This window comes from Peromyscus maniculatus, chromosome 19 (assembly GCF_049852395.1).
Source record: "Peromyscus maniculatus bairdii isolate BWxNUB_F1_BW_parent chromosome 19, HU_Pman_BW_mat_3.1, whole genome shotgun sequence".
Classification (NCBI taxonomy): Eukaryota; Metazoa; Chordata; class Mammalia; order Rodentia; family Cricetidae; genus Peromyscus; species Peromyscus maniculatus.
This window is the reverse complement of record NC_134870.1, coordinates 1,948,953-1,962,431: the sequence shown is the minus strand read 5'-3', so window position 1 is coordinate 1,962,431 and position 13,479 is coordinate 1,948,953. Positions and strand designations below refer to the sequence as shown.

Sequence of the window (13,479 nt, the reverse complement as noted above, 5' to 3'; positions counted from 1 at the left end):
GAGATTCTGCGACACTCTGCATCAGGGAGCAACAGGAGTGTCCTGGTCTTGAGCTCCAGAGTATGTTCATTCACAATGAACTCCTGGGCTGGCTCGGATGTTGTGTTTAAGCCGTGGTCCTAAGCAGAATGCTCCTAATCTCAGACACTGCCATTGTTGCGTCGGGAAGTGCTGACCCACTGCGTGTGCCAATTTCAAATAAACCAAGGTGCACAAGGCTCCCAAAGGACAATTCTTTGAAATAACGACCTCAAGGCAGGCTGCAAACACGACACGCACTTTGTTTTATGTGACAATTTATAGACACACACAGCAGCAAAATTATGATGAAAAGGAAGGAACTCACTGTACAGAACACAAAACAATACCCTTTTTATTTTTTTAAAACTCTGGTGAAATAGGTTTCCATACAACATCCCATTAAAAAAAAAATAATGTAAACCAACCTGTGGGTTAGTCACACGGTACAGACTTCAAGAGTGCTTACAGATGCTTAGAGTATTTACAAATGCTAATCTTTAGGTAGTAAAGGTTTGTTGCAATTTCCAGCACTTTTTCCTCAGTAAAAGAAAGGGGGCTGTGTTGGTATTCTTGTATAAAAATTCATAAATGGAGAAAAGGCAATTTTCCTGAGAGAAGATTTGTTCTTGAAATCTTTTTTTGTTGTTGCTTTTTTTTTTTTTTAAACAATTGGGAATACAGAAATGGGCTATGGGTGTAAGAAGCATGTCTAAGTTAACATTTTTTAAATTATTTTAAGTACCATTAAGTTAAAATGTTTACATTCATTATAAAAATGCTGTTAAATCTTATGCAGATGATTTAACACTGATTGCTGCAACGCAAATTGCACTTTAAAAAATTATTGTGTACATGGAAGAAAAATATCTTGTTTGCTACCCTGTTTACAAATTCCGAGTGACCTCAGATGAACGCTGAGAAAAGTCAGTCAGCATCTGCCCGGTATAATTCCATCTTGCAGACTAATAGACCCCAGGAGTTGCACTCAGCCCCCCAGGATGTACCAAATGGCTTCAGTGCTCCTCTCCATGAATGCTTGTGAAATGCTAATGTCGATCAGGGATGAAGAAATTCTGGGATAACCGAGGTTGATCACAAGAAGCACATGATTTGGGGCAATAGGCATAAAACATTTTTTTTAAATCTCTCAGTCTTCCTTAGCAGACAAGGCTCCAGTCATTGTCACAGTTTCTGCCACTGGTGTGGGGCAGACCCAGAGGCAGGCTGGCTGGAGGTGGCCCAGGCTGGTAGGAGCAGGCCACGTGCCTGCTGTACTGGCCCTTCCTGCAAGGAGCCATCTCTTCTTACTTCAGCAAGCTTCTTGGGAAATATATCTCTTTCAAAACAAAGGCACAGAAATCATGCATCGAAGGAATGTTACGTCTGCATTTTTGCTGCCCTCTGGACTGCTGGACAAATTCAGACACAGTGGCATGAGGCCTCAGATCCCTCCTAGCCCCTTGTCAGCACCAGCTCAGGCCAGGGCCAGAGCACACCAAGAATCCTGCCGTACAGAGGACGTGACTTCAGCAGGAGAGGACAGACTGACGCCTATGTAGAGGCCATCTTGACCTGAATACTTGAGGTCACTGTTCTCGGAGTTGGCGCCTTCTCCCACTGCAGACATCACCGAGGCACCCGGCTTGTAAAAGAAAGAGGAGAACAGAGAAAGAGAAATAGTTAAACATCGCTTTGCTAACTGGCCCAATCCTCCTGCCTCAGCATCTAGGAACAAATGACATGGTTAGCACAGCCAGGCCCAGAGTTGTCCCAGAGAACCACTCAGGAGGAGGAAAGTCAGCGTTGCCCTTCCTTGCCCAGAGCAAGGGGCACCCACTGTGCTGAGCTCTGCCAGCCAGTGCCGTTCACCATCCCGGCAACACGGAATGAATGGTGCTCAGCGCCCCCTGGAAAGATGCAGGAGACAGAGGAGGGGGCTGAAGGACCAACCATCCAAGTGACCAGTGGAAACAAGCCAGGTAAAACATCCTGTGGACCTGGACCAAATGCTGCCAGAGCATCTACACACACATTACCAAATGTCGTAGGATCAAACCCAGATAACTGGAGTCTGCTTAGACTGTGCAGTTGAAGGCACCAGTCACGTTGACCGCAACCATGTATGTATTCTCTAGTCACACCTTTTTTTTCTTCCCAAATCTCAGGCACCCTAAGTTCTTCCAAGCTTTAGGACTCTATTCCATACTGAAAACAGGTTATGATTCCTTAAATTTTTTCAAATAATATTTTTGGAAACACCACCCCTTAAATTTTTCAAACAGCCACACTGATGCTCTGGCTATTTCTCAGAACCCAGAGGTGCCAGGTGCAGCTACGTTGAATGGGAGTGTGCTGGGCTCTGTGTGGCCTGGACACAGTGCAGTTCAATGGACTCCTTTTCTCAAGCAGGATCTGCCTGTTCTCCAGCCCTTACAGACCTGCATGGAACTAGAAGGCTGTGCTCTAGGAGAGAACCCAACTGGTCCAGTCATGTGACCTGCCCCCACCTTACCCAAACTTCCAACAGGACAAACCAAACCCAACTGTCCACAGGTCCCCATCTTTCTCTTTCCCAGCAAAACTTCAGGTGGACAAAAAGCCAGCAACAAGTTGGCCTGGTTGCCCAGGTCTGTTTTCCCAGGTCCTCAGGAAGCTGAGGCAGGAGAACTGAGAGTTCAAGGTCTGGAGGCAGGCATGGCAGTGAATGCCTGTAACCCCAGCACCCAAGAGATGGAGAGAGGGAGATACTGTGAGTCCAAGGCAAGCCAGGGGAGCATAGTATGTCCTAGGCCAGGCCAGACTATAAAATAAGACCCTGGAGAAAAAGGAAAGAGAGGGAGACACAAAGATGTCGTTAGTTCAAGGCCAGTCTTGTCAACTTAGCAACATCCAAACTCAAAATTAAATGTGAAAAAGAAAAGGATGAAAAATGGAGGGGGGGGAAGGAGGGAGGGAGGGAAGGAAGGAGGGAGGGAGGGAAGGAAGGAGGAAACCCCTATACTCAGACTTTAGTCTAAATATTGTAAGTATAAAGACATTCTGCAGTGTACGTAGGTGCTTTGGAAGCGTTGGATCAAGATAGATCCACGTGTCAGGAAGATACAGGGTGGGGAGAGAAGCAAACTTCAAAGTTGTTGAGATATCAAATTTTTGTTTTATTTTGTATTATTTGTTTTGTTTTGTTGTTATTGTTCTTGTTTGAAGCAGGGTTTCTCTGTGTAGCTCTGGCTGTCCTGGAACTCACTTCACATTTAGGTGCCTGAGTGACACAGACTGGGAGCCAATTATCAAAGAATCCGTTGTGTTAGAGAGGCATTCCACAACAGGAGCGGATGACAGAGAGATCCAACTTCTCATCAATCCTACATCCAGGAGCCAGCTGCCTGTTCTACCTGACAGCTGAAGACAAGTGGGAGGGTAAGCGTCAGGAAAGGAGTCACAGGGGCCAAAGGCTTCTGGGTTAGGACCTACATCAGCCTGCTCGCTGGGGACAGGTTGAATTCCAAAGTTCTGGGTGGGTCACCTAGAGGGTGCAGCCAACTCCCTCAGTCTTCTCTGTACACTGATGACCTCGCTCAGGCATGGCTCAGGAGGTCATGTCTGTAATCACATCAGCATGATGCCTTGCTGTGTGAGCATTCCGTGGGAGAAGATCTTTACACGTAACATTTACATGTATGCAAATGAATGTGCTCACTATCGCATGCATGCATGCAGAGGTCAAAGAACAGTTTACAGGAGTTGGTCCTCTCCTACCACCCTGGGCCTTTCCTCACTTAGTCTTCCTACCGGCCCACCACTGTTAGTGAAACAAGGATCTTCCAAAAAAGGGGTCTGTGCCAAATTAGAAGCCTACAGAGGACCCATTTAATTCCCAGCACCCACATGACAGTTCACAACTATCTATGACTCCAGTTCCAGGGCTTCTGACACCCTCACACAAACATACATGCAGGCAAAACACCAACACACATAAAATACAAATAAGAAATAGATGGTGCGGTTCGTGTCCAGCCTGGTCTACAGGGTACGTGTCGAGCCAGCCACGGATACACTGCATTTGTTCCCAGACAATGATTGATGTGTAGTCACCCAGGATCAGGGATAGAATTGGGGGAAGCATTTTAACAACAGTAACTTAATAACAGTACTTTCTATGTGTGTAGTCTTTACTGTGATTGGGTACCTACTATAGAAACTTTATATACAGACATGTTAACTAATAACATTGTCTGAACAGGTGCATTTAGATATCTATTTTATTTTATTTCATTTTGGTTTTTCCAGGCAGGGTTTCTCTGTGTAGCCCTGGCTGTCCTGGAACTTTCTCTGTAGACCAGGCTGGCCTTGAAAAAAAGCAGTGAAAGTAAAAGCCAAGGGTCAGGCAATGTCTGTCTGTCTGTCTGTCTGTCTGTCTGTCTGTATATCTGAGAAAGGGTCTTATTATGCAGCCCTGGTTGGCCTGTAATTCACTATTTGGATCAGGCTGGGTTCAAGCTTATCGAGCTCTACCTGCCTCCACATCTGCCTCCCAAAGGCTATACATTTTAATTTTAGTGACAGCTCTTCACAAAGAGAAATGCAAGACAGCCGCTCGAAAGGGCCTTGGCTCCTGGCATTTTAAAAAATAGGTCATGCCTTAAAAGACAATCTTTTGAGCTGGGCACAGCTCTTGGGAGACTGAGGCTGGAGGAGTGCTGTGTGTTGGAGACCAGCTAAGGCTGACTAGTGGGGTCCAAGCCAGCTTGAGTTACAGAATGATATCCTTTCACAAAGAAAGAAAGAGGAAGGGATGGAGGGAGGGTGGGACTGGGAGAGGAAGGGGAAGATATGGAGGAAGGGAGGGAAGGAGGAAGGGATGGAGGGATGGAGGGAGGGTGGGAGGAGGAGGGATGGAGGGAGGGAGGGAGAGATTAATTGAAGCACACCAGAGTTCGGTCCCCAGAACCCAAGCGGGTTGCCTGTGATCCCGGATCTAGGAAAGTGGAAACAGCAGAGGAAGGTCAGGCTTTCCCATGCACTAAAATCAACACATATGCAAACACACATGCACACATACCACACATTGAGCTACATCCCCACCTCCAAAAGAAACGGCATTTAGTGTTCTCATTCTCATAGCTGAAGAATGATTCCAAGTTTCTAAGTAGTAACTCTTCTACATGAATATTAAGCTATATAGGTAAGATCACGGTCCTAAAAGGGGCCAACAAACCCCAAAATGCAGGCAATGTGTGCACCTGAAAAATATCAGCCTTTTGGGTCTCTCAGGAAACACAAGAGAACTTTGTGCCCAAGGCTTCATAACCTTTTAATATGAGTATTTGTGTGTGTGTGTGTGTGTGTGTGTGTGTGTGTGTGTGTGTGTGTGACAGAGAGAGAGAGAGAGAGAGAGAGAGAGAGAGATTGAGAGTGTACATTTGCCACACTGTGTATGTGGGCAGACAACAATTTCATGGAATCCGTTTTTTATCTCTCTCGTTCCAACTGTCTATGCTTTCTAGGAACAGAACTCAGGCCACCAGGCTTGTACTACAAGTATCTTTACCACTGAGCCATCTTGCCAGCTCTAAGAGCATAATATTTAAACATGAGATACAGCACAAGAAGTCCAGGGCTGCAGATGTACCCCAGTGGTGTATGTAATACTGAGACCCCTTCCCTGTCACCACAGAAAATGACGTCCTCGAAAGTCTACCAAAGACTGGCGTCGGGTACACGCCAGTCCCTTTGTCTGTGGCCCATGGGGTTACATTTTGGTTTTGACAAAAGGCAATTAACAGTAGTATCCTAAGCCACTGAGAAGTTTATGCCCTGATGAACTTTGTAATTTCACTTCTGGGAATGTATTATAAGGAAATAATCCAAAAGAGAGGAAAGGTGCTACAAAGGAAGTCATCCATTACTGGAGTACTTAAAATAATTGAAATCCTGGGAACAATCTAATACAGAATGGTCTGGAAAATCTGGGTCATCCGCTCCATGAACTATTACGCAATTATTAAAAATAATAAGATCGTGTAGCAAGATGGAAAAAATCCCATCACACAATGGTGAGTGAAAAACATCAGGACATGAATTCTATGTCCCCTGCACAATAAGAATCACAAGGAAACCTGGACAGGAGAGGGACCTCTGAGAGGACCGGGCCTATTTGCCGGCTTCTCCTCTCTGAGTCTTTTCCTCTAACTACTGCAACAGAACAGGAAAGAACAAAAGCCACTGCTTCGGAAATCAGAGGCCTAAGTTAAAGGGATTAGGAGAGTGAGGAGGCTGCTGGAGGGAGGGTCCAAGTGCATCCCGAAGCCCTCTCCATCCCCTCAGCATAAACCCACGGCCTGACCGCCCAAGCCTGGAGAAACACCTGTGTCCTGCTTGGACTGACTCTCACGGCTGAGGTTTCACTGCAGAAAAAGTCACTAACTCTCCTGAAGAAACCTAGCTCCTCACTGGCTTTCATCTTAAGTCCTTTCCCCTCATAGGTCTTATTCATGGACCACATCGGAGGAGAAAAACATCAGAAAGCCATTAATGACAACCTTGGAGCCAGTATGTCCACACATATTCAAAGTATGGACAAGCCAGTTGTCTCCACATTCTGGAAATGGAGGCAGAAGGATGGAGACTGTGAGGCCAGCATAGACTGTATAGTAAGACCCAGTCTGTCTGTCTGTCTGTCTCTGTCTCTCTGTCTCTGTCTGTCTGTCTCTCTCTGTCTCTCTCTGTCTCTCTCTGTCTGTCTCTCTCTCTCCCTCTCTCTGCCTCTCTCTCTCCCTCTCTCTGCCTCTCTCCCTCTCTCCCTCTCTCCCTGTCTCTCTGTGTCTGTCTGTCTCTCTGTCTGTCTGTCTCTCTGTCTCTGTCTCTCTGTCTGTCTGTCTCTCTGTCTCTGTCTCTCTGTCTGTCTCTGTCTGTCTCTGTCTGTCTCTGTCTGTCTCTCTCTGTCTCTGTCTCTCTCTCTCTCTCTCTCTCTCTCTCTCTCTGTCTCTCTCTGTCTCTCTCTCTCTCTCTCTCTCTCTCTCTCTCTCTCTCTCATAGGCACAGTATCTCACACACCTATAATTCCAGTATTCAAGAAGTTGGGGCAGGGACAAGCTTGGGCTTTTGTCTCAAAAGATGAAGAAAAGAAAAGGAGGAGGAGGAGCTGGCACAGTGGTGAACCTCTGTAACCCAGGACTCCGGAGGTGGAGGCAGGAGGACAGGGGTTCAAGTCCATCCTCCTCAACTGCATACTGGATTGGAGGCTAATCTACGTTGAGACTCTTTCTCACACACACACAAAAAAAAAAAATCCAGAAAAAAAAGCAACAACAACAACAACAATTATCTGGTAAGAATTTTGGTGGCGACACACTCCTTTAGTCCCAGCACAAGAGACAGAGGCAGGCGGACCTGAATAGGAGAGAGAGGCCAGCCTAGCCTATTCCTGTTATAGGCCAGCCAGGGCTACATGAGGAGACCCTACATCACAACAAACAAATCAAAGAATTTCCATGAGTTAACGCTCTCCCACATCTGATTAAGCCCTTCAAAGGACTTTATCAAATGGTGGGCCTCTCGGCGTAGCAGAAGGCTCTTCTGGAACGGAAACAAAGGCTCCTGGGAGCGCAGAAGAGCACTTAGGGATACCGGAGCCTAACCATCCTTCTCCCTTCCCGGGCAGAAGTCCCCCCTCGCTCCCAGATCAAAGTGCAATGAGGGTGGAGTAGAAATCTGGTCTGTGTTTCCATTCACAGCTTATCTGCCCTCCACCCTCCCACAGACCACTGAAAATGGAGGCACTTCCTGTTGAAAAGAACGTGTTATCAGCACCAGACTCAGCCGGAGCTTAGCATAGCTTGCAGGCCAGGGTAGGTGGGAGACAGAAGCACAGCCAGGCTGAAAACCGCTCCTGGAAAGAAGTGGCTCTGGAGAGCACTCGGCTGCAACAGAGGGCAGCATGGGAAACGCCCGTGTGCCAGTGAGGCAGGCTCAGCTCCCCTCACCCGCTTGCTTCCTTTGAGAACAAACCGTCTCTGCCTCTGGACATCACTGGGAAGGTTAGGAAAGACTTCTGACTGGATGCACCCAAGCAGTCAAGTGCCCACCAGGCTGGCTCCCAGCACGGACACTCCTTTCCTGCCCTTTGCATCTTCCCGTGATGGAAAACTACGGAGAGCCTCCATGGGAATAGAAGGCAGGTGGGCAACAAGAGAAAAGAAACTCGATGTGTGAGCAAGCCTGGCTACCTAGGTTCAATTTATAAACTCATGGAAAAGCGGAGAAAACAACTTCTGAAAGCTGTCCTCTACAGGTTGGGTGGAGGCGTGCACTTGTGCATACACACACAAAGACAATTCCGATTTTAAAAAGAGCAAAATGCCGGGCCTGGTGGCACATGCCTTTGGGGAGGCATCCGTGAGTTCCAGGCCATCCTGTTCTACAGAGTGAGACCTTATCTCAAAAAGAAAAACAAAGCAACAGAAAACCAAGTTTTCCAGCTTATGAAATTATGTGTGCACACGTATAAACACACACACTTTTGAGACAGGGTTGTGCTATGAGCCCAGGCTAGCCCTGATCTCATCCACTGTCCTCCTGCTCCCTCTTCACAAGGGCTATATCACAGAGACATGCTACCATATGCAACCTAAATTTAATTTGGTGAGAAAATCCAAGTGAAGATATTGAAGAGATAGCTTGCCAAAGAATGCTTGCCAAGCATGCAAGAAACCCCAGGTCAGCCCTCCACCACACAAACTAAGTGGACACAGTGGTGCTGCCTGTTATCCCAGCACTGGGAAGAGGGAGGGTTCAATGTCATCTCAGCTCCATCCCAAGCCGAGGCCAGCATGAAAGGGCTGCACACGGCACAGAGGAGCTCTGCTGGAGTGTCTCCACTCTCTGCAGAAAGGAACTGCCGTGCCCAGGAAAGGTGTAGGGCAGATAGTCATGCTCGGGGTGGGTCTCTGATGGAGATCACACTCTAAACTTCAAGACCCCGATCTACCTCCCCATGCATCTGAGTGAGTCTGCAGTCAGGACTTCTGTGTGAGGGGAAGCCAGTCTCTCCCCAGCAAAGCTCTGCTTTTACAACCTCTAGGTTAAGCACCTGTGGACTCTAGCTCCCTTCTGCAAAAGAAAAAAAAAACTTACATATGAATCCCAGTGAAGGGAAAATACTTGCTTGGAAACCTCCACTTCCACTTGAAAAGCAAGGATCATTTTGGTTCACATGGAGAGAAAATAGGACAAGACTCAGTGACTCAATAAGTTTCCAAGGTGACATGTGAAAGGTACAGGAACACATATTCCATGAGGACATCTGAGAATTGTTCCTCACAGCACAGCCCTCAAATTCTCCATAACAGCATGCATTAGAAAGCAAGCCAGTCTGAACACCTCTCCTCCCAGAAAGCAGCCAGTTACCTTAACTGCTAACCTAACTCAGTGTTTCAGATTCCTTCCTGGAATTTCACTGTTTGCCCTGGGACCCAGGGTATATCCATGCTGTGGCCCTTTTCTAGAGAGGAAATGATTCTGTAGCCACACTCCATGCCGGGCAAAGGAGCATGTTGTTTTGTACCTGTGTTCACACTCTAAAGGGGGCATGAAGTGGGGAAGGCAGCCAGTTCAAGACTATGCTGATAGGTAAATATAGACTACCAGGGTCTGTCCCTTAACTTCAAGTCAATCCGGAAACATTCTAAATCACAGGCGTGTGAAATCAGAATGGATTATTCTATTTTAGTCATCAAACGACCCTGTACAGAACCCTGAGGCTAACATTTTAAACCCTATGAGTCATCATCTTCACGGGCTTTTCAGGAGCTGGGTGAGGATCCTAAACTCAGTGCTCAGGGTGAGAAAACACAGCCAAGGTCAGAAGACCAGACCCAGACGCACAGCCACCAAGGCAGGAACTAAGGAAACATGCACTGTAAAAATGCTATCAAAGAAATAAAAATCTTGAAAATATGGCTACTTCAGATAACCAGGAACCCTACATCTTTACATTTCCCTTTAAGAAAGTAAAGATTTATTTCGGGTATCTTGGGGGTGGGGCTCCATGAGAACACTCTGCTGTTAACATTCAGGCTTCTATTAAGTGCTGCTATTCTTCTTGGGCTTCAAAGCAATCTGCAGCATTTATGCGACACAAAACTCCTAAGAGCCAGATGGGAGGAATTACTCTTCCCTCATAGGAGGATAAGCCTTGCCAGTTTCCTATGGTCACAGGGGGCCACAGCTAGCACTTGGCTGCCTGAATCTGTTTCCTCCCAGAAGCTAATCCATGAACCCCAAAATAAATTTCAGATCATATTCAGGCAAACCAAGCACTTAAATTCAATGACAACATTAAACAAAGTTTGGTGCTTTATATAATAAAATACGGCTTATAACCATGGTGACAGCTGGCCATGCAGGTTGTGGAGACGAAACACCAGATACAGTCTTGGAATTCTGTTTATCACATCACATGGGTGTGGTGGCAGATTCTTGTCACCTCTCTTAGGAGGTGGAAGCAGGAAGATCAGGAGTTCCTGGCCAGCCTCAGCTACACAGCAAGTCTAAGGCCAGCCTGGGCTATGTAAAACTGTCACAAGCAGACTCCTAAAGCCGGATATGACAGCAGCTGAATTACAAGCCTCTAAGCCTGATAACACCTGTCTATAAGGTGCCTGAAAAGAGTTGGTAGTTCAGAGAAAACCAACAGGGAACTCTAAACATACTCAGGGTACCAGACTGAATCTAATTCAGCCCCATTACAGGTAAACCTAAATATGAGCAGGGCCATCAGACTGTGTCTAATTTAGACCATTAAGTCTTCAGTTTGCTAGTAACCCTTTTGGCAGACACCCATGAAATACATAATAAATTACTTCAATTCCAGTAAAGGAATTCATTTTCTTCAAAGATTCATTTAGCAATAACATCTCAGACCACCCTAAGCCAGACTTCTTGTGTTTAGCCTTGTTTTCCCGTAACATTATTTCATGTTTTGTGACAATTCTGTATATTTTTATAGAGACAGGGATTTAAAAAAAAAAAAAGGTAAAGAATCTTTAATTTGGATTAAAATCTTTAATTAATAGAATCTTTAATCTTTAATTTGAAAAAGCAAATGACATCCACCTGCACTTGCTCTCTACCTAATTCTGGCTTTTAGAGCTCTGAGTGGCAAGGGTCACTTATGAAATGAGCCTCAGTTGTGTGGTAACTTGGGTGGGCACACACATTACAGACAACATTAGAGCTGCTTTCTAATATACGCTCAAAGCTGTGGATATTCACACACACACACACACACACACACACACACACACACACTCATGCAGTTTAGAAAATGAAAGTACAAAAATCTGATTATTGAACAATCTCTGCTAGGGTGACTTTCTGTGAAGGCCAGTGTGTTCAGATAGGATTAAAAGTTACTAGAAAGGCTTAGACAAAGAGAAGGTGCCTGGTACACAGGGAATGTGAAGATAAAGGGCCAACAAAATATTTATACTCGTGGTTTGCAGCATGTGGCAAGTGGGATATTAATAACTGATTTGACTGGCCAACTCCCCAGGAGGAGTAACAGTCCTGCCTCAGGAGACGCTGGTTCCAGTCCCCGCTTCCACACCAGCCTGGTCTGTGACCTCATGGAGTCAGCATCCTGGTTTATAAATGAGGCAGGAACAGCGCCCAAGCCCAGTGCTCACGATCACTGGAGAGATTAATGATTTTTTAACTCTTTTTTCATTCCTTAGACAGGAGTGTTGGGGAGTATAAACACTGAAACTGAACATGGGCACTAGCCTACTGGAAGATGTCTGTTTAATGATTTCATAAGATGGAGGGCTGGCTCAGCACTCAGTGGGCAAAGGCACTTGCCACCAAGCCTGACAGTCTGGGTTAAATCCGTGGCGTCTGCATGGTGGAAGGAACTCCCACAAGTTGTCCTCTGACCTCCATATACACGCCATGGTCATGTGCACACGCTCACGCGCACTTTGTAATAAAAATCTGAACTGCTCATTAGTAAAGAGCAATTTGCTGTTTAATACCACAATCAATTTTACTTCTACAGATAAGAAAATAAAAATTATTTCTACCTTATGTCTCCCTGCTATACTCTCAGTACTATCATTCCTTTTATTCTCTATGTACAATGTGGGCTTAAATTTAGATTAAGAGGGTGTGCTGAGCCCTTGCTCAGAGTTCACACGGTCCTGGGTTCAACCCCTCGTACTGCACAAAAACAGCAATGAAGGTTATCGGCGCATGCCTGGGGTCCTAGCGCTGAGGAAGAGGCAGGAGGATGCAGAATTCAAGGCCATGGGCTGGAGAGATGGCTCAGTTAAGAGTGCTGGTTGCTAGGTCATGAGGACCAGAGTTACAATCCCAGAAAACACATTAGACAGCTCCCTAACTCCATGATTCCAGGCCCAGGGCCTCCACAGACACCTGTGTTGGCAAATACATACCTACGTACACAGAAGCAGACACATCTGTCCATGCAATAAAATGTTTAAATGGGGCTGCAGAGACGGCTCAGTGATTACAGGCACATACTGACTGCTCTTGCAGGAGAACCAGGTTTGGTTCCCAGGACCTAAAGTGGCCCTCACAGATGCTTGACTACAGCTCCAGGGAAAACAATGTTTTCTTCAGGCTTCCATGGACTCACCTGCACTCACATGCACACACCCACACACGTGCCTGGAGTGGACATGCACACATACACGTACTCTTGATTCCAGGGGAGGCAGAAGCAGATAGAGCTTATTAGTCTACATAGCAAGTTCCCAGTCATCCAGAGCTACCTAGTCCAGGCTTAGCTGTGCACAGAGACATACGTGGTCACTATTTTCCCATGTGTTTTTGTGGGAAGATATTTGATTCTTAAATTACTCATTAAGACCAATCAAATGTAAGAAAACATTATTTCTTTTATCTAAAGATTTTGAAGAAATCAATGTTGAACGCTGTAGTAGTTAAACTGATTGTCCCAAATCGAATTCATGACCATTAAACTTGCCACAGGATCTTGGGCCTCTTCCCAACCTCTATGTCCCACTCAGAGGGATGATTAAAAGTAGCCAGCACATAAAAGATACGTGATGGACATAGAAGATAGTGATGGAAACTAGACTCTCACCCCTCTGTACCCACTAACTTGTAAGTGAGAAAGTGGGTGCATAAGGCTGCGAGATGGCTTATCAATTAAGAGCACTTGCTGCTTTCACAGAGGATCCAGTTTTTATTCCCAACACACATATGATGGTACACAAACATCCATAACTCCAGTTCTAGGGAATTGGATGCTCTTTTCTGAGCTCTATGAATAAACAGACATACATACATGCAGGCAAACCACCCATATACATAATTTTTTTTAAAAAAGCTTCACTTCCCAGCAGAAACAGCAGAGATCCAAGCTGGGGAGGTAGTTCAAGTCTGTAATCCTAACACTCGGGGGGGGGGGGGGGGGGA

General features: G+C 46.0%; 1 protein-coding gene across 4 annotated transcripts in view; it reads right to left on the bottom strand.

Moving 5' to 3' along the window:
• Positions 1 to 348: 348 nt before the first annotated feature.
• Positions 349 to 13,479, bottom strand: part of Gata6 (GATA binding protein 6) — a 34,248-nt gene continuing 21,117 nt past the window's right edge. For all 4 annotated transcript variants that reach the window (XM_006989471.4, XM_076554722.1, XM_076554724.1 and 1 more), the window contains exon 7: positions 349 to 1,663. In XM_006989471.4, coding sequence (XP_006989533.4) covers positions 1,496 to 1,663 — 168 coding nt within the window. In that variant the 3' untranslated portion in view covers positions 349 to 1,495. The remainder of the gene's footprint in view (positions 1,664 to 13,479) is intronic.